General features: G+C 42.1%; 1 protein-coding gene across 7 annotated transcripts in view; it reads left to right on the top strand.

Moving 5' to 3' along the window:
- cbfa2t3 (CBFA2/RUNX1 partner transcriptional co-repressor 3) overlaps nucleotides 1–20,723 on the top strand; it is a 38,190-nt gene extending 17,467 nt beyond the window's left edge. For 3 of the 7 annotated variants that reach the window (XM_077713794.1, XM_077713799.1, XM_077713798.1), the window contains exons 2-12: nucleotides 7,854–8,009; nucleotides 9,269–9,510; nucleotides 9,590–9,679; nucleotides 10,744–10,925; nucleotides 13,125–13,408; nucleotides 14,013–14,098; nucleotides 15,336–15,615; nucleotides 16,399–16,467; nucleotides 17,353–17,406; nucleotides 18,552–18,742; nucleotides 19,921–20,723. In XM_077713794.1, the coding sequence (XP_077569920.1) occupies nucleotides 7,854–8,009; nucleotides 9,269–9,510; nucleotides 9,590–9,679; nucleotides 10,744–10,925; nucleotides 13,125–13,408; nucleotides 14,013–14,098; nucleotides 15,336–15,615; nucleotides 16,399–16,467; nucleotides 17,353–17,406; nucleotides 18,552–18,742; nucleotides 19,921–20,298 (2,012 nt within the window). In that variant the 3' untranslated portion in view covers nucleotides 20,299–20,723. Of the gene's footprint in view, nucleotides 1–7,853; nucleotides 8,010–9,268; nucleotides 9,511–9,589; nucleotides 9,680–10,743; nucleotides 10,926–13,124; nucleotides 13,409–14,012; nucleotides 14,099–15,335; nucleotides 15,616–16,398; nucleotides 16,468–17,352; nucleotides 17,407–18,551; nucleotides 18,743–19,486; nucleotides 19,896–19,920 lie in introns of those variants that run through there. The other 4 variants (XM_077713796.1, XM_077713795.1, XM_077713797.1 and 1 more) reach the window with 4 other exon arrangements.
- The last annotated feature ends 878 nt before the right edge of the window (nucleotides 20,724–21,601 follow it).

Genomic DNA, 21,601 nt, shown 5'->3' with positions numbered 1-21,601 from the left:
GTGTGATTAAGATCAATGTGTTTGAATGGATTGTTTTCCTTTCTGATAGGCTGCGAATATTCTTTTAGATTGCATTTGAATTGGTTATTTGTTGTCTTTGTCTTGTATAAGTTTTAATGATATCATTCTTGATTTCTTAAATTCCAATTTTTATGCTGATTTGACTTCTTAATGACTTCCAGACTATGTGGCGGCATTCATCATAATTTCCGTTATCAAGTTACTCAAAAATGTCTCCTTTAGATCAGATTCAAAAGCTTCAAAAAGCAAAATAACTAACAGTGTCATTCCAATGCTTTAAATTCCTGAAATGTTTTAATCTGAAAAACAAAAACAAATGTGAAGCTTCATCCAACCAAAACAGCTAATTCAGATTGGCCAATCTCACAAAGCAATTACGTGAAATGCCATGATTCATTTGTATTTGTTTCCAGTTGATGGAAACGGGATGATTTTTGGGCACAATAATTCCTCCACACTAGCAGTCAACTGTCTATGCATGTTATAGACACACTTCCTAATTCATTGTATCTTTTGCAAATTTGTTACGTAGCAGACACCTGGCCATTCAAACATAATTAATTAGGACATATATTCAAACAAGATATAACTAACTCTGCTTGATCATGTTCCATGTGTTTCACTTTTGCATTAGTAGTTGATGCGAATAGTCCTGTCAAGCTTCTTAAAGCCAGAATCCCCTGATCTGTGAAAGGCCATCTCCAGCAGAACATAAATGAGAGGTTTTTTCCCGTTTTATTATGTTCAAACATTTGTTTTTATGAATTAAGGATAACCTTCTAATATTCTGTAATTAGTTGGCATTGGTGGTAGCACGACACCAAATGGTGCAGTGGTTCTTTCAGATGACTTTAGTCTGGGCAGTCTGGGTTGGATTCCCACTCGGTGGCGATGTGATCATCAGCAAGAGTGATTGTCTGTGATAGGCTCCAGCACCCCCTCTGACTCTTGTGAGGATATGCGGTATGGAAGATGAGTGAAAATAATTGACGGTAGCACATCTGCCTCATTGTTTTGGGATTTAGGGCTTTTAATCCAGGTTCAGGTTTTCTTTTTAGAGGGGTGGAGGAGTCCAGGTTTGTGAGCCAAATCTACCATGGGAAAGATGCCTGTTTTGTTAAAATCCTCTGAACAACAAATTAGTGAATATAATTTTTAATCTTCCCTCAATAAAAAAATAAAGAATTACTAGGGTTTACCATGCACATAGTACAATAACAAACATACATATACACATACACCTTATACATATGTATATATAAACATGTATACCTATATACATATATACATATGTATACATAAATATATACATATATACATACATACAAACAATATACAGTTTGTTGCTGGCCTGATTAATATATATATATATATATATATATATATATTTATCAGGCCAGCAACGAACTGTACAATCGAACCATCTGTCTCATTGAATCCTCAAATGTGCTAGATAATTAAACTCAATGTAAAATACAGTAGTTTTTTTTACCAAAAATTACCGTAATGCAACACTAAATATGAAAAATGACATGTTAAAATAACCCTGAATATTTTTGTGTCAGTGCACACTTTCCCCCCTCTATCTGTTTCCCTTCCCCCTATACTCCTCTTCCCCCTCCCCCTGGCTCTCTGTGGCAGCTGTGCTGGTGATGGCTGTGTGCCCATGGTGCAAGCTGGCTGTGGGGTCCCAGGTGGCCCTCGTGACAGTTATTGATGTTCAGGTGTTCAACTCTCCTCACACAGAGACCCCGAAGCCACACACATACACAAAGATGCATACAACATCATAGTTCAATAATTCCTGAAGATATTCAATCCAAGTGTAAGTCAAAGGCATCAGACGATATACTGTAATTGTTCATGAAAAATCCCATAATAATGCCCATGCAGTTCACATATACAAAGCAGTGTGCATATTAAATACGGAGTATTAAACACTTATGTCTACCTAACCCAGGTGTGAGCAAACTATTCCACAAAGGGCTGCAGTGGGTGCTGGTTTTCAATCCAACTCATCAAGATGGCACCTTTTCAACAAAGTGGTGTCCTACAAGTGCAATCAGTGGATTGCAGTCAGGTGCTTCTTGTTTCCGAAGAAACCCCATTGGTTAAACTGTCTGCATTTGATCGACTAGAACAAAAAGCTGCACCCGCAGCTGTCCTTGAGGACCGGTTTGCTCTCGTCTGCGCTAACTCTATGAAAGTGAACATTCATTCATTCATTTTTTGAACCGCTTATCGTTACAAAGGCCGTGGGGGTAGCTGGAATCTATCTCAGCTAACTATGAGCACCAGGCTGTGGACACCTTGAATTGGTGGCCAGCCCATCGCAGGGCACAAAGGGACAGACAACTATTCCCGCTCACACTCATACCTATAGGCAATTTAGAGTTCAGCCAGCCTACCCTGCATGTTTTTGGGATGTGGGAGGAAACCGGAGTACCCGGAAAAAACGCAGACAAGCCCAGGCAGAACATGCAAACCGAGCTGGGATTGGACCCATGACCCCATAACTGTAAGGCCGACGTGCTAACCACCCAAGTAAACATATTATGTATAGTGATAAAGAATGCAATGTTGTTTAATTTTGCGACAACAAGATTAGTTTTGATTCCTTGTAGAGCGCATATTGAACAGCACTTTCTCTGATCCAGATGTGTTACTTTTTTTTCATGTGTGCTGGATAGGAATTCCATGGTTGGCACTACTGCCACTCTAACGCTCTCCAGATGTGTCAGGCTAGCCAAGAAGTTGTTCTTGGCCCAGCCTACCTTAACTAAATGTCACAAATACTTTCCTATATTTAGAAATAGCTCCGGGTTAGTGGCTGCAGCAAAAAGAAAGAGGTGTAGATGGATGGATCCTTTTGGGGAGGTATGAAACGAAGGGGAGGGGGCAGGAGATGAAAGAGCCGAAATAAGTGTTTAGTGCTGTTGTAGGCAGAAAGAAAGGAGGGGGAACCGAGCAGAGATGGCAAATGACACAAGAAACGGAGGGAGGGCGGGATGGAGAGGTGAGAGAGTCAGCTCAAGTCTAACATCTGGATTTTATTAGCAGCCGTTGGGAAAATCTGAAAAGGAAGTTTTTTAATGTTTTTTTTCCCTCCGCGAGTGCGTCTGAAGCAGTGATGTGCTGCGCATAACCACTTCACTGCCGACGAGAGGAGCCAGACCCTCCCAAAGGAGAACAGATGGTTGCGAGAACTTCAATACAATTACATCAATAACAGCTTTCACAGATATGAGCACTGGTTGACAAGATCCCTACAGTTCGGAAAGACAGTAATACCATTCCTTTACCCTTAGCCCTAGAACAAATTATCTTGAATTCACATTCACAGCTTGTCCTATTGTTTTTTATCGCCTAGGCGCCTATATATTTGGACAGAAGTTTAACTTAGATGCATCATTTAACATTGAGCTGCCTGTCCTACGTTAGAATAAAACTTTCGGATGGCTATTGTCAGGGCTTCTCATGATCTGTTTTCTGTTTGTCTTCTGGCTTATGCTGGAATTGCATGTCTGCCATCATGTGTTTTCTTTGCTGTTATATCAATTCTGCCAACATATGTCATATGCATTTGTGTGTATGTGCACCTATGCCACACAGCCTGTCATTTGTCAAAGCTCAAAAGCTTCTGAACCCTAAATCAGCTCAAGATGTAACATGAACTCCAGATTGGTCTGAGGTGGCTGAATTGATGCTGACACAAATAAACAAATCTCCCCTCACAATGATTAGCCATACTGAGAGAACAAATATGCTTTATGCAGGTTGTTATTTCTCTTCAGGAAATGAGCTTGTGCGCTACTGAGCCTCAGCATTTTACCCTAAAGTAGGTAACACAGATAGTATTCGTGCAAGGGGTGCTGCAGGAGATGTTTCTATGATTCTGAGGTCCACGTCCCACGGCTGCAAACCTTATGTTTTGATACCAAGTCCTGGTGGGGGGCTTTGGGCCAGAGGCTCAGGCTCTGTTTGTGTGGACTCCTCAGCGGCTTCATAGGGAACAGATGTGGGAAGGCAGGCGGCTGGGCAGCCAGCCAGAGCAGCTGGGAGAAATTAAAAACAACAGCATTCCTGGAGACTCGGCGAATTACAGTGGGAAGGAGGGAGGGTGCGTTAAGCGACAGAAAGAGAGAGTTTTAGGACTATGTGGTCACTGACAAGAGTCTCCGTGGAGTGCAAGTGATTGAATGGACAGGAGGACTTATAGGAACTACTTTGCAGTGGTTTGCTGAAGCTAATAGTTTGCAGTTGTATTTCCATTATTGTGCTGACATGAACACAGCATATACATACACACATTGTATATGTGAATGTAAGAATGAATGGTGTGGTATCCTCATGGTCTATCTTGATAAGCTTTGGTAGTTTCTGTGTGCTTCCCATCAGGGTTTTTGAATAGGGGACATCTTTAAATCCTATACTACAGATATCAATTTAATTATTAGATGAGTCAGGACCACAAAGATATGGTGGTACTTTCAATGTTGTAACATCACAGTGACATCCCCATATCAGTATAATTTTGTGTATATATATATATATCTACACTGTTTGTATGAGTAAGAGCAAGTCAGATTTAGCAATTTGCTTTTGATTCACATTGTGCTTGTTGACATATCATGAAGACGTGCTCCTGACTACAAAGGAGGCCTAAAAAAGTATGATTAGGTGATTTGAGGATTTTGCAATGTGTAGTGCACCATCTTGCTTCAATGCGATGACACAAGGTGAGAGAGGGATCCAGAGAACTCCAGCTACTTTGGCGAACCATTTTTTAGGCCAGATTACATCAAACGTGCAGATGTACAGCTGCTCGGAAAGTCAAGAGAGAGCAGGGCAGAAATAAATTGCTGTTTATTTTCATTTTAATAGTCGATGCAGCACTGACAGCGACACATCTGGTTCCTCTTAATAGGGTCTCAAAGGGGGCAAGGTCCAAACCTGGACTTAACCACCTCAGCGTACCTGACGTTCCCTCTTTTTTTCTCTCCCTTCTGCGTTTTGCGCAAGTGTTTCGTCCTTCAGCACATAGCACAGTGGGAGCACAGATGGCCACAGATGGGGTTGCAGACCTAGCAGACTTCCTAATGTATTAAAAAGTGAAATCCCTAGCCTGGTGTGTATGTGTGAGCCCTGTCCCTGTAGCTGTTCAGATTATACAGCTGTCTGTAATCCCACAGAGGGAGTAAACAGACTGGGCGGCCTGCCTATCTTCATCTTACCGCCTTTATTTTCTTCCCCCGTTCCAAAGAAAGTAAGAGCCTCTGTGAGGGGTATGTTTGAAGACGCACACAGTGCACACCTCATACAGTGACGCTGCACATTTAATCAAAAAGGAGGTTTACTTGGCCATATGGCAGCATCCCCACAGGAAACTTTGTCAGCACGGGTGGCTTGTTAATGTGTTCAGCTTCTTTTAGAATAGAATAGCTGCATCTATTTATACCAGCCTTTATCTCCAACTTTGTGTGTTTATGTTGAGAGTGTATAGCATGAAGAGTCTGAATTGCCCCTCGTGCTCTTTAGGATAACCATTCCGTTGACCCCCATATGGCATACTCTGCAGTGACACGCTTTAAATACAGAGACCAGCTGCTGAAAAATTCTGTGGGACTTCTCAGGAATAGGCATCATGCAAAGTGTGGCAGCAGAGTGTCTTATTCAAAAGGAAATGTAGACAATATTTTATAGCTGTAAAATACATAGATCCTTATAGCAGTCTACAGATGGCACAAAGACCTTTAGGGATTTGAAAGCACCGCTTATTTTGATTCAATTTTTTTCAGAGGAGTGCACCGAATCGTCACAAAGCTCAAACTCATGACAGCTGTGTTATTTTCAAAACAGTCTTTACTTATTTGTCCTTCTTCTGTAAAAATAAGAAACAATGTTCTGAGCTCAAATCAATTGCACATGTATACTTTACATCGTTAACTACAAAGTTTGACTACATGCTGAATACCACTCTGCATTGAATATAGGTAAAATATACAGTGTTCATCATATACACAAAAGCATGTAGTATTTTGACGAACTTAGGCCTCATGGCACATAGCAATTGAGAATATTTTTGGTCGTTACCTTGATCCGACAATTTGCATTTGTATCATTTGTATTATTTTTGCCTCTTAGTAGTCTAAAAATGCTAGGGGAAGTCATTTTACAATTCCACTTGAAACTGTGAAGTCCTGAACTTTGCTTTATTTGATGCAAATGCTTTGACTTGCTGTTGTAGTTGTCAATCAAAGACAAATTCCATCGAGGCTGGCTAATAATCTTAAAGGATTCTGGTATTGGTTCTTTAACTAAAGACTGCCTGGTTGAACTGAATCTCAATTTGACCAAAAGACAAATCTAATTGCAAGATAGGATTGACTAGCAGACTTTTTTTTGTTTTTATACAAGGATGCAATCAACTAACACTAGCCCTTAGTTTAATATATTATTATTGATCGTAATGTTGGTCTCAAGATCCTCATAGGCCACTGTTCCAAAAAGTTTTTTTTTTCTAGTGAGCATTAATTGTGTAAAAGTGAAGAGTCCACTCCACTGCAGACTTGCATGTGAAGATTTTTACAACCCAATATTGTTGAAAGTTGTTTCATGCTGTTGATGGATAATGTTTAGGCCAACAGATGGTTTCATCACTTCATCAAATATTTGGTAAAACAGAACCCACCATCTCACCCAACTTGTCAACCTGATAGTGGAATTTATAAAGTAGCAGCAGTTAGCTGTGTAATTTGTAGGATCTGCATTTTAATGTTTCACTTTGAGTCAGAACATGTCATGCTGTTATTCTGAACATATTTCCTTTTTTCACACTCCTTTTTGTTGCAAAGATCACACCTACTACTTGTGTTGTGTTTATGCACACCTGGCTTTAAGCATGCATTTCACAAGCTGTTAAAGTCATCCAACTTCTGTTCTTGGGTTATAATGCTGCAAACAGATCTGGTAGCAGCAACTCAGTGTATAGTATGGTGCTTAATTGGGTTTGAGCCAGCTTCACAAGCAATACCCTCTACAAACAAGATTATTTTGTCTTTTAGATTTCTACATGATGACAAGGAGGCAAAATCTTGACATTTTAGCAAAGACCTTCACCCCTCTGCATAGTTCAGTTGAATCAATGAGTGTGTCATTATAGCAAAATGGTTCTTCAAACCTTTTCCTTAGGCATACTTCATATGTGTGTACATACAGACAGAAAGAATGGCAGTGCTTAGCCGTGGCATCTATTTGCTTCACACTAGCTGGCATGCGCTTGCCTTGTTTGGTCCTGGAAGAGGACTCTGGCAGAGGACAGTGGAAGCTTTGGTAGCAGGATGGAGCGCTCCTGAAAGTCAGTCCCCAATGATGGACAGCAGCAGATCTAGCTGCACTTGTCACTGGCAGTCAAGTTGGCTGTCTGAATCGGGGGACGAGAAGGGACAGCCGGTGAGAAGTGGGTGCATGCATGCGTTTTTGTGTGAGTGCTTAGGTTAGATTGGATGGCCAGTGATCGGGATGTCAGAGCCTCACGGTGTATGTGAAGCCATGTTAGGGGGGCTTTCAGTCAGCTGCAAAGGAGCCGGTGAGCAGGTGTTACTGTATTCCACCCCGGCCCGTGTTTCTAAAACAAACGGAGACACCACACACATTTCAGACCATTTCCGCGCCTCGCATTGATTTGCTTTGGCTGTTTTTGATGGGACTAACAGTATATTCTTGGGACACTCAGCTCCCCGGTGACAATGTCAGCGATGTACTTTTGAACCATTATTTTTTGGGAACTCAATCTTTAAATGTGTTCTCTTCTATCTTTTCCTTCTTGCCAGGTAGCAGAGTGCAGCAGGTTGGAACAATGCCAGATTCACCTGCGGATGTGAAAACCCAGCCCAGGTCCACCCCACCAACCATGCCTCCTCCACCCCCGGCTGTCAACCAAGCAACCAGTCGCAATGCTTCTTTCACCCCCACCACCAGTAAATCAAGTAAATGCTATTTAAAATAGTACTTATGTTTGTTGAAATCCTTTCATGCAGGAGAGGAAACCCTAAAAATTCTAATTTACAAAGAGCGCACCATTTCGATTCCAGTTTACTGTTGGCCAAGGCATTCTTTTAATCTAAACCATACTCATTTAACCATGCATTTATGCACCTACACACGCACACTATAACAGAAAAGAATCTTGGTTCTCAAAACGCTCATAGGACTATGTAGACTAGACTGCTATTGACCTTGAACACGCTTATGTGAAGGGGCCCTCCAGAATGTGTTGGTCTTAACCGTTTTGGTGACTTAAGTGTTGACACTTCTTGAGTGCCAAGTGCCCTCCTCTGTGGCTGTCTCAGATGAGCTAAATGCTGATTATAACTGAGTATATATTCGATGCCGGGTGTAAGTTTGAGTGTGCGGATGTGTGTTTGTGTTTCTCACCAGCCAGTTGGAGCATGGCAGGGCAGGAGACATCAGTTGGGGTGGCTTTGCTGCGAGGAGATATTCTTCCCTATATAGAAATGGCAGGCCATGTTCTTTCACCTGTTATGGTGTACTATTGTTGAGGTCCGCACATGTTTTTCTTCTTCTTGACTATTAGTTTAGTACATTCAGAAAATAGGATTTCCTATTGTCAAAAAAGGGTGTAAAACAATTCCAGAATGTTAAAAAGGCAGATATGGACAGGGTATTTGTGTTTTGGATCCACACAGTTCCCACCTGCACTGAACAGGCGTTTATACTGTATTACATACTCATAAAGTATATCTGCTGTTCCAAAGCTGAAAATCTGTTTTCAGATGGTGGACATGTGCAGCGCCACATTTAGTGACACACCTGTTATTGGAATAAAAGTAACACAGGCCTCGGGACTATTTTGGGCACCTCATTTACAAGTTCCTCTTATAGTTGTGTCCTAGCGAGTGAGTTGTTGGGTGGGGGAGTGATTGAGGAACGGGGCGAAATAGACTGACACGAAAGCAGGTGGCGGGAGCGGGGAGTCAAATGGGAACACTTGTGAGACAGCTGAACTTCGAAAACACTCGCCAGCATGGGACAATAAATTTGCGTGCATCGTGTACCGAAATCGTAGCATCCATTTGTGCGTAATATTCTACGCATTTTGGAATTGGCAGTATACAGTACAAGAGGGCCGGCCCCCATCTTGCCCCCAGATGTGGCTGAAGCCCCTCAGGCGCCTTGGAAACTACTGACCTAATTCATGTTGTCTCCCCCTTATGTCTGTCTGCAGTGCTAAATGGGAGCAGCCACTCGCCCACATCGCTGAACGGCACCCCGTCCACTCCAAACGGCTTCAGCAACGGGCCGGCCATGTCGTCGACATCCTCGCTGTCCAACCAGCAGCTCCCGCCGGCCTGTGGCGCTCGGCAACTTTGCAAGCTCAAGCGGTTCCTGACAACGTTGCAGCAGTTTGGCAACGACATATCGCCAGAAATTGGGGAGCGAGTGCGCAGCCTTGTGCTGGGTCTGGTGGTAAGTCTGCAAGAAACTCACTCGTACAATTAGCAGAAATTATGCCATTTAACGACACAATCTGTTTCATCTTGGACAGAATTCGACACTTACCATTGAAGAGTTTCATTCCAAACTTCACGAAGCCACCAACTTCCCTCTGAGGCCTTTTGTCATTCCCTTCCTGAAGGTAAATAAAGAATACAGACTTATCTGCACAAGTGTGTGTCTGTTTAAAAGTGATATATTTAGCTCTGCCCTGGATTCTATGACCTGTATGCCACACGTTCATGCATTACAGATTAAAACCTTTTATGTCTTTGCATTAGGGTTTCAGAATTTGTCATTTTCTTCTGTACCGCGTATCCTCACAAGGGTCTTTTCCGAGCTGACTTTGGCCAGCCAATCGTAGGGCACAAGCACATGGATAACCATTCATCCTTACATTCATACCGAGGGGCAATTTAGAGTCTTCAACCAGCCTACCATGCATGTTTTGGGGATTGTGGGAGGAGGGAAACCGGACTACTCGGAGAAAACCCTCGTAAGCTTGGGGAGAACATGCAAACTCCACACATCTCAGAATTGTGAGAATTTATATGACAACAATCAAAAAATGTTCCTCCACAGACTCAAACTGGTTGATTAGGTATTGAAATAAACACAAATTGTTATTAGCAAACATTACCTGCAAAAGATGTGATAAAACAGTAATGTTTCTTAATAAACATTGACAATTAACAAAATGAGTAGTCTTGACAATCAGCCTGATAAAAATGGGTCTCAACATCTTTGAAACATCTCATCTCGCCTGAAAGGTAAACCTTGTAGTGTTTCAAGTTAGTGTTAAGATAGTGTCAACTATTGAGGTGAATGTCCACACAAAAGTTGTGTGTGTGTGTGTGTGTGTGTTACATATCCTTGTGTGCAGTCATTCTCCACATCTGGGACATTGTAACAGCAGTCTGTGTTTTATCAAGCAGACAGGTCTTAGAGTTATTTGACACCACTTATACACATACAATACACAAGTCAGAGAGAGACACATAGCAGAGGAATGTGTCAAGAGATCTGTCTTATCTCATTGTGTCTCTTCATCTCTCACTCCCTCTTTTGTCATATCCTTATCTGGCTCTTAGTCTGTCTTTACATTTTACTTTTTAACATAGTCCTTCTACCACTCGGTTGTTGTTGTTGTTGTTGTTTTTTCATTTTCACTTTGATGAACCATTTCATTTTTTGTCTCGGCTGCAGGCAAACCTGCCCTTGCTACAGAGGGAGTTACTGCACTGTGCCAGGCTGGCCAAGCAGACTCCAGCACAATACCTGGCCCAACATGAGCAGCTTCTCCTGGACGCCAATGCCAGCTCGCCCCTCGATTCTTCCGAGATCATGTTGGAGATGAATGAGCACGGAAAGAGAAGGACCCCCGACAGGTAAGGTCATTCCTTAGAATGTCATGACCGAACAATTTCAAATGCCAAGATGAAGTCTGTGCATAAAGCTGCCGAAGAAATATTGTCACATTTGGAAATGATAGATGACCTTATTGCTTGACATGTAAAGTGAGCAATACTTTCAAATTTCCCATAATTCTCTCTCTTCTGGATCTCATCACCCTGACTTTCTCAGTCTTTCTCTCTGCCGCTTTATCTACATGACCTGCAGGCTTCCAGCAGCTGTCCATATGTCGAGGATGTGTCCAGATGGCAATGTGCTGACCGTAACACTGAACACATCCTCCGTAGGGTGAGGGGAGGTGGTTTGGATGGGACTGTAATCCACACACCTCCGCCTCCCGACCTCTTGCCTTATGCGCAGCAGGCCGGGCTGAGAGGAGTGAGGGGGGTAGGGTAGGCGTTTTCAGGCAGGGCCCTCCACCGTGCCAGCTGTTCGTAGGCTTTGTCGGTCGCCAGAGCCGTGGATGTGTAGCCGGCTTGCTTAAAATACACATGGATAACCAGCACACTGATAGTCACGTCACGCGCGTCAACTACATCCAGCTGTGATGTATTTGTTGGCCTTTGATCCCCTCCTGATGATTTCTATCTGAATGCTTGACTAGTGCCATCGAGCTAAAAAGATTAATATCAACACTCACTTTTAAATTGTCCAGATGGCTCGAAAACACAACCCTATCCACGCACACACATTTGCTTAAGGAAATCATACACAGTGGCTCAAAACATCTGCACCACATACTGTATTTAGCCCATATTGCAGCCTAAACTGAAGCAGGGCACGAGCAGGAGGAGTTGTTGCAATCGTCGGGCGGGCCGTAGGAAATTAAGATTAAACGCTTGAAACCAAGGGTGTATGCTTTGACTCACTCTCTCTTTTTTCTTTGTTTAAATACATATGGTACACAGCTGTGCCACAGCTTTAAAGTTGCGCCATTTCATTGCCACTGAACAACAAGCAGCTCTCTAAGGGAATACGTGGATGTGTACGTGCTGGTCAAAGTTGTCAAATTTGCAGTCTTTGCGAAATTTAGTTTGATGACCCGAAATAATTAAACCTATCACACTTAAACTAAGAAAACTTATATTTTAACTGTTTAATTTTTATTTATTTTTTTGAAATTATTAATTGACACATTAATTTACCAAAATACTTTCTTATTTCTGTGACTCTTGTGAATGTGCACTTAATTAGCAAACTAATGAATCGGTTAAGAATGTACTTTTTTTTTGTTTATTTGCTCCTGTAGTCAATGTTGAGAACCAAGATGTGCTGTTTTAAATGACTGATATATTAACAGGCCAAATCCAGTTTTCGTTTTTTGTTTTAAAATGCAGACATTTTTGAAACAGACAAAAACAGATTGAGAAATGTTGTCAGTCTGTGCAATGCAATTGCCTGGTGGGAAGAATGCTTTTTTATTGGCAGCGCTAATACACCTCTCATTCCACACTTGAATGAGACAGCTGAAAAACCTGCAGGCTTTTGTGCAAAATCACTTCATCTTTCAGTGTGTTTCATTAACCCTGAAGTGTTTTCAATAATGTGCTGTAAATAATCAATGCAATTTATTAACCGTGTGAACACTCATTTTGTACACAACTTCATTTTGTATTTTACATTAATGGAAGGAATGACTACACACAAGGCTGATTCGAACATCATTTCCTTCTGACTTTTTTTTCTATATTTTTGGGACCATTAATCACATTTGAGTACAAGTTGCACCAGCAAAAAACACACAACAAGGAGGGGAAAATCTATGTAGTGTGCCACACTGTTTCAGTTTAATCTAACCTACTTTTCGAGTAATTGAGCACACATTTAATTTTTATGCTTTTCTTATGCCACACATACATACACATAGTACTGATGAGACTAGAAATACTCTTGTCTTCTTAGTTATTTGGGAATTGAAGCACTTTTGCATTCTATATTAATTTGCCTCCTTGCCTCCAACTTTGTCATTTGTTTTCGGCCCTCGAGACCCTGAATAAAGCCTGGTGATGAGCATATTTAAGTCGCACCTGAGTATAAGTCACAGAGCCATCCAAGCTATGAAAAGTAAATGAGAGTTAGAGTCGGTGGAATACTGTGTTAATCTACCTGGTTGTTAACATTGGCCTGATGACGTATATTTAGTTTCATGCTTTCCCGTCACTGTCTCCACCCAGGACCAAAGACTCTTCAGAGAGAGATGGCTTGCATCCCGAGCACCTCGCTAAAAGGCCCTGCACCATCAGTCCCAGCCCACGCTTCAGTCCTAGCACAGGACTCCCTGCTCACCCCCCTCCCAATGGCCTTCCCACACACCCCCCCAATGGACTGCCGCACCCACAAAACCCCCAAATGGGCCCTCAACACTACCGCTTGGAGGACATGGCACTGGCACACCAATATAGAGACGCTTACAGACATAATGAACACAGAGATGGCAGAGAAAGACACCGACAAACAGGTAGAACACTTAATTGGGTATTCGTTCATGACGCGATCACACGACACATTTTATGGTCAAATACTAAAGGGACACCAAAAGTGGGGTGTATGTCAGGAACAATGACCAGTTGTCAGTCCACTGTGTTAATCCGTGTGGCCGTGTGACTATATAAAGCCTGCAGCCTTACATACCCATGTGCTACATACAACTGCAGCAACTATATATGCCATCATACTGCTTCGCCCAAAAAGAAAGCGATGCATTCCCAGCCAAACTGACCCCCAGATTAGTTACAAGTCTATTGTGCTAACTGGAAAGTACTTGCCAATATGCAGGCCTAGAATGAAATATTTTTATGGGTGGGTCTGGTTCCTTAGTGATAATTCATTCACCCATCAGCCTGATCATTTTCAATACTATCAACCTGGAACTTTTGTGTTCCAGCATGTTTGTTCCCCACTACTGAAACATTACAGAAGTGAGCTACTTGACTAAGTTTGTCCAGTTTATGAGCAGGTGCTTCAATGCATTTGTTTTAATAACATGACAGCTTTGATTTCTATAGCCTTTATTGATTCCCCAGTGTACACAATGAGTATTTTCATGTTTTTTTCTGCCACAGCAGTACATGGAGCCCGCCAAGAGGAAGTGATTGACCACCGTCTTACAGATCGAGAGTGGGCAGAAGAATGGAAACACCTGGATAATGTAAGTATCCCCATGATTGCCATCTCAATGTAGACAAACATTGTATAGTGACATGCACACAGTTTGACAACACTTATTTTCAGGAAAGGCACATTATTGCACAGATAGAGCAGCGCGCAAAAGCTACACAGACACACACACACACAATCATGCAAAGAAACGGGGCCCCAGATGGAGCTGGAGACCTAGCAGAGAGTAGCTCCAGCTGGGCCGAGCAGCTGAGACAAGAGCTGCAGTCATGGAGCGAACCGGCCAGGCCTGGACCCCTGCCAAATTAGAAACACTTGACTGAAGTAAATATAGCGCACTGAGAGGGGAGGGATGGGCGGAGAGTGACGAACGGCGGCAAAAACCAAGCAAGGCAACAAGGAGCAAGAAATGTTAACGTTCTTAATGTGCCATGGTGAAGGTCGAATATATTAGGAGCATTTAGTAGGAACAGATGCGGTGACAAAATTGGTACTGTGCATGAAAGTAACACTGCAATGTGAGGAAAAAAGAGAACTAAGAGAAAATCTGGTGAGTTGGCAGCAAATCGAGCAGAAGGGTGGAAGAAATCGGCTCAACCTTTTCATCTGCAGCCCAGCTGTTACATTATTATTGCAATGCTCTTACAGTTTCAAATTTTCTATCTACCACGTGGACAGTAATGAGTGGAGCCCATCATTTATTTTATCAAGGTATTGAAGGTTTTTGCATTTAATTGCCCAAAACGAGAAAATAGACTAATAGTTGCTGTCTTTTTAACTGTGTAACATCTTACTTTTTACTAAGATGTTCACTGATATTTTTTCCTCGATCCTCTAAATTGTCATTTTTGCTGCTACTTAATGATATCAGTTTGGAAATTTGACTTCTTGTAAAGCCCTTATTGAGTGCTCGACAAGTTATTGACATGCTGGGCACGCTGAGTTCGTTCATTTTCAACACAGATCCTCTGGGTTTTGGGTCACGGAGTGCTGGAATATATCCCAGCTTACTTTAGGCTTACTTTGGACTTAATGCTGAGTAGCTCACCAGTCAGTTACCCATACAGAGACAGACAACCATTCACGCCAACGTTTGACCGCCTTTATGTTCCAAGGCACATGTTGGGACAGAAAACATCCCAACTTTCCAAACAGTGAAAATGAGATATCCTAATGAATATGCATAGTGTTTCGAACCTAAGATGTTCATTTAAGGTGTTATTCATTATGATAGTGGATACATATTTTCCCATTTTTGTTCACTTCAGCTCCTGAATTGTATCATGGACATGGTAGAGAAGACACGCCGCTCTCTGACCGTGCTGCGACGCTGCCAGGAAGCAGATCGGGAGGAGATGAATCATTGGATACGGCGCTACAGCGACGTGGAGGAGATGAAAAAAGGTGGGAGCAACGGACAGCACTGCCTTCCTCCTCCTCTTCCTCCTACTCCTCATCACAACTCCGCCTCCAACACAGCTAGCAGCAGTGAGACACTGCCCAAAGGAGCTTCTTCCGCTGCCGAAAGGCAGACAGGCAGACAGACAGGTAGACAAACACACACACAGGGGATATTTGGAAAAAGAGAAATGCTTAGTATAAAGGTAGGGTCTATTTGAAGATTTTTTCCAGGGACATTAAGTATAGAAAGGGATACCTAGTGCATATTGAGAGGTAGTCTTGGCTGTATTGGTGTCATATATTAGGATAATGCAATGTGGAAACACTTGAATTAGAGAAACATGAGGGTTGAATATGTTTAGCTGCATCTCCCAAAGTTTCAGTACTATTGAGAAAATGTCCATTTCTTTTGTGAGGAAAAAGTTTTCAGAAAAGTAGGTTTGCTGCACCATATTTTGTCGAGCTTCCTTTTAGGTGAGTTTTTGGATCAATGTGCCGTGGTTGTGGAGGCAATGCACCTTGTGGCACGACGTATATAGCTAGGTTGCTTTGTTATTTGTCTTCAGGTCATCTACAGTGTCGGATTTTGTGTGTCACATCTATTCCTGGCTAACGCCCATAGAATTCCGATGGAGTTTTAGTCAGCCGAGTTTGCTGTCCAATTATTCAGAGTTACACAATGGTCATTAAATCAGTTTTTGATTTGTGTTGCAGTGTAGGCAGGGTCCAACTACTGCCGGAAAATAAAATTCGTTCTCTTCATACAGCTTGTGAGGAGAAAGAAAGAATTCTAGATTTTCTGGCAAGGGGCTGCGTTAAATGTAGAATTCAGAAAAAGAACAATTCATTATGATATTTCAACAAATTGAAGAATCTCTTGATGCACAATATTTAGGCAGATGATTTATTGGACCTACATGTATGTTTCAGAGATCCACAGAGACTTTCTACACAGACCTCCGTCTGGATACCTGCCAGAAGAAATTTGGAGAAAAGCTGGTAAGAACCAAATTTCCAACTTTTCTAAATAATGTAGAACTGCATTGACCTTTTGCTTAAAAAACAACCTTCTACTCACACTCAAAACAGACACAATCATACATTTCACAATCAAATGCCACCATCTCACCCTTGTCCATAAAAATTCCATTTATACCAAGTTAGACAGTATTTAGCTTTACTTTGTCAAATCATGTCTGTGCACTTTACCCTATTTGGATGTCAATTGTCACAGGCCAGTGAGATTAGCCAGTGTCACTTCCTTCAGTTTTTTGGATTGATTTAATGAAATGATGGTGCTGGCAAAATACCAAAACTGATTAAGGGTTTGACTGTAGTGCTTGGTGGAAACATGGCTCAAGACATAAAGAACAGAGGCCTGACAGTCATAGGTCCACGAGGCCAGATGAATGAAGGCCCTCTGAAAAATTCTGGCTAAATGCCCTCCATCTGTAACCACTATGAAAGGCCACTGCAGTTAAGCTCCAGTGAAAATGCAGACAAGCCTGGGGGCAGGCCACAGCAACACAGAACAGTTTTATATTAAAAAAAAAAACTCTCAAGACATTGAAAAAATGTCTTGCCTTTGTTCACAATCCCCAATGCAATGTGAATAAATCTATCAAATAAATGAATAAATACAAATATGGAAGTGGATAACTATCAATTATCATTCCAAACTGATGAAGTATTGCACATACTTCAGTACTTTCCTGTACTGCATGTTCATTTAAGGACACTCGTGGAATCATCTGGTTCCAACATATTTTCAGTCTTTCAAAGGGAAATTATTTATATTCATAATCTTTGCACTGCTTTTGGCTAATTATTACACTGCATGAGCAGAAACAAAATCAGTTTTAACTGCAGTTGTTTTTCATACAGGTACAACAGGTATCCCGCTTTCCCCAGCACTAAAGCACCTCCAAAACAAGCAGGGTGAGTAACATACAGTACTTCAATCAAATAATTATACCATCAGTGTGTACTTGTGTGTCAGTGTGTATAACCAGGTAGACTTTTAATTAAAAGCTGACACAGACTGTTTTCTCGGATTGAGTTCAGCTTGAGAGACTGCTATGATTTGGGGACTAAAAAGGATCTGGTCTGTGAAAAGACTTGGCAAAGCCCTGTGGAATTATAATGTTAATATTGCTGCCCGTGTGTTTTTCATTAAGTGCTAATTGCCCTAGCATCTGCTATGCACTCTCCTTGATAAGAATTAATTAAATTTGCAAAACCTATCTTGGTGGTGCATGCATTAGGGGTGATAATTGAGCTTGAGATAATGCAGATAATGCTTGAGGGGAGAGAATAAAGAGGGGGAGACATGAAAGGCTAAGGAAATAGGAGGAGAAATGAAATGGAGGATTAAGGTAATGTTCCAAAGAGGCATAGAATGGAGACTTGTCTAATTTTATATGCATGGGAATTTGAAAGGAACTATCTACCTATCTATCTACCTATCTGTCTCTCTCTTTCTCTCACTTCTATTGCTCTGATCCTAGAAGTATAGAACTATGCAAAATATATTTCAGTGAGAGGTACAATACACACTGTGTTGGCACCAAAATGAATTATTCATTTAGTCTTGTTGTTTTTTTCTCTATTATAACTGTGTAAATAATAGGCCTTGTTTTTCATTATTTTCTGGAAGCCAGACAATAATACACGTGCTGAAAATGGATGAAAGTGTACAACTTCAAAAACGTTATACTACAGGAGAATCATTGTTTAAAAAAAAGCAATACCAAAACACTGGAGCTTATTCAGGTTGCTTACTGCCTGAGGATTTGTTACTCCATCCAGATAACAGAAGGACAATGAGGCAAATAAGGGAATCCCATGATGGTGACTGAACAGCCAAGCTGGTGACAAAACTTGGGAGGCATCTGCTGTCCTCTTCTTTGAGTCCAGATTGTGTCGGATTTCATCACTGACTGTCGGGGTGTTTACTATATCTGGCATAAATGTTCAAATCTTGGATGGCGTGCATCTGTTAGCCAAGCGATGACAAAAACGCAGCTTAAAGAGCTTCAATAAATGATGGCCTATCCTTTCCTCTCTCCATTTTCTGTTCTTAGAGGAAGCCGTGAATGAAGTGAAGCGACAGGCAATGTCAGAGCTGCAAAAGGCTGTTTCAGATGCCGAGAGGAAAGCCCATGAGATGATTTCAGCGGAACGCTCAAAAATGGAGAGGGCCCTGGCTGAGGCCAAGAGACAAGCCTCCGAAGACGCTCTAACAGTCATCAACCAGCAGGAAGATTCCAGTGAAGTGAGTATCACAGACAACACTACCTTACCACTTTAGCTCAATTTACTTTTTTTTTTTTTAATTAGCCAGTGGAACTTTTTCATTATGCTTCTGGTTGATCGATGTGGTAAAGTCACAAACAGAGTAGAAAGTGTACTTTCAGCTCTTAATTGAATGGTAAAATCAGTTAAAGGCATGAATATAAAAGGAAATCACTTGCAAGCAGTTTCTGTATGTTCAAGGGACAGACTCAACATAGAGTCGAGTAGTAGACATGACTTACAGATTTGTACAAAGTATTTTAAGTAGGCAATTGACTTCTGTGTGCTCTGAGGCTGACTAGAGCGACCAGTCTAGGGTGTAGTCTGGCTTTTGGCCAAAGTCAGATGGGATAGACTCCGGCAACCCCACAACCTTGCGAGGTTGAGCAATATGGACCATGAATCAATTTGCAAGTTCCTTAGATCTCTTTATCAGGTGGAGAAAATCATGTTTAAACACAAAATGTGCGTTTAAAGACAAAACACACACGCACAAATGACACCACTTAGGAGTACAGCCATTTATTTTTTGACATCAGTTATACCCACACACATACAGAGGGGCGGGCAATCTGGGATATTTGCATTAGTTTGAGTAAGATAGTACCTTGATCAAATGTCTGCCCCCACTAAGGCTTGTCATTTCCGAGAAAAACTGATTTTTGACACGATTTTCTCCACTGGTGAGTGAGCACGTGATAAAGTATTGTTTTTACCTTTTTAGATCCAACTTTATTTGTTCAAAATGGCTATGGAAGTTATAGTCCTGAGTTTCCTCAACAGCATTATTCCCACCAAGAGCTCACATGCCATTTTATTTCCTGGCGACCGCGGTTTCACGGCCATGTTCATCTAACAGCTCTTGGCTAGAGCCCACCGTGGTTCCATCATGGCAACAGAAGCAGTCCAGTTGTTTGTTTAATAATGGCAGACAGACCCAGATGGTCAGAGCAGAGTGCCAGACTGAGGCCATTCCAGAGCAGATGACCACCACCTGCTGGTGAATCAAACCAGAATACAGTCATGGATCAACCATGTAAATAGATTTAGCAGGAATGCCATGAATCATGTTAGAAACACACATTTAACAGTGTCACTTCTTGGAGACAAAAAGAGACTTATTTTTATCAACCGTCTGTCTTCCCACTGTCTCGCCAGAGTTGCTGGAACTGCGGGAGGAAAGCCAGCGAAACGTGCAGCGGCTGCAACACTGCTCGCTACTGCGGCTCATTCTGCCAACACAAAGACTGGGAAAGGCACCACCATGTCTGTGGTCAAGGCCCTCAGGGGCTTCCGGGGGGCAGCGGTGTACCTCTTGGTACCCCTTCCTCCTCCTCGGCATCCAACGCACCTCCATCCCATTCGCAAAGCACCCCTCCGGGACCGCTGTCGCTAGCGGGCCAGGGCGGCATTGTATCCGGGGCGGGTAGTGGAAGCGGAAGTATGTCGGCCAGCCCCAAAGAGAGCAGTTCGAGTAGTGCCTCTCGCTCTACCACTCCAGCCACACCCGCCCTACTTGATGCCACATCTCGCTGACGTCTGTTCCTTGACATTTAGCTGTCCCGTTTTCACAGTGGCACTCTCTCCACACAAAACCAAACTGAGGAATCTTCATCTCACATTGACCCCTTTTATTTCCGCACAGTTTAGCTCTTGTTCCTCCTTCTTTAGTTCTGATCACGGAAGCCCTGAAAGGAATTATTCTGGCTTTGGGAATCATTACAGTGCTGTTTGTTCTTTTCAAAAGCACAATTGTGGGTGACAGTAACATATAATGTTTACTGACAGCCTGGAGAGTTGACTAACATATGCGCTTAAAGGCTGTAAGGGATGACGAGCCCATTTAGCACTTCAATTTCCCAATGATATAGCCCCAATGAGAGCACCCAGATGTTATGTGCACTAACAGTCCTGTTCTTTTACAGAGTCCAAATGCTAAGAGGGTATGGAAAATGATGTTTTAATTCAACCCCCCCCCCCCCCTCCCCCCTGAACAGGATGAGTTAAAGGGGAAAGAAAACCAATGATGCCATTCCTCAGAAAAACAACTTAGTAGTATTTATAAAACATTTCTTTCTGGCTTTAAGAGGAAACCAAGAACAGTCCAAATATTCCAAATAATAGAAAAAAAAATATGATGTTGACGTGGATTCCCATCATAATGAGTTTTAACTGCTAACTACCTTGCTAGCGAGCCAAGAAAAATCTACGCCGGACTCACCTCTCGAAAACCATTGTGAACCCAAATGAATTCAAAGATGAAAAACAACATGATCCAAACCTTTGTATTACACTGCCAAAGTGAGTAGAAGATAAGGAGAAGCACTCGTAACCAAACGCAAAGCAACATCACCTCCTCGGCAGATAAGGCGGCCCATAAGAGGAAAAGAGAGTGAGAGCCAGGCTGCCGTGTCGCTGCCTTTCTGCACTGTGGACAGAATTCTGCAATCCTTCATTGATGGCCCAGACTAGTGAATATATGGATAATGCTGTGAAGGACTTGGCGAAATGCACCCAGGCTTCACTCCAGTGAAATTTGTTCAAGAGTGGGCAACAAAAGGAGGAATGGAAAAAGCTACATGGATTTAATGACGATATCGTGACAAACACGTCAATGTAGCTACCAAAAACCTTAACGCTTGTAGGGGCAATTGCATACCGTGGATACAGATGCAAATTTTGTATCTTATCTCCAACAGTGCGCTGATATTTACCTTTACAAACACACATCTTTTCCAAAGCACGATGAACAGAGCTCAAGAGAAGGGCAGTGCAGACTCTCCTCTTTTTCTACCTCCCTTCATCCCAAGTCTCCGACACCCCCGGCCTGACTACTTGA

The sequence above is a fragment of the Stigmatopora nigra genome, chromosome 3 (assembly GCF_051989575.1).
Source record: "Stigmatopora nigra isolate UIUO_SnigA chromosome 3, RoL_Snig_1.1, whole genome shotgun sequence".
Lineage (NCBI taxonomy): Eukaryota > Metazoa > Chordata > Actinopteri > Syngnathiformes > Syngnathidae > Stigmatopora > Stigmatopora nigra.
Note: the sequence above shows the minus strand (reverse complement) of the source record. Positions and strands in the feature narration are given on the sequence as shown.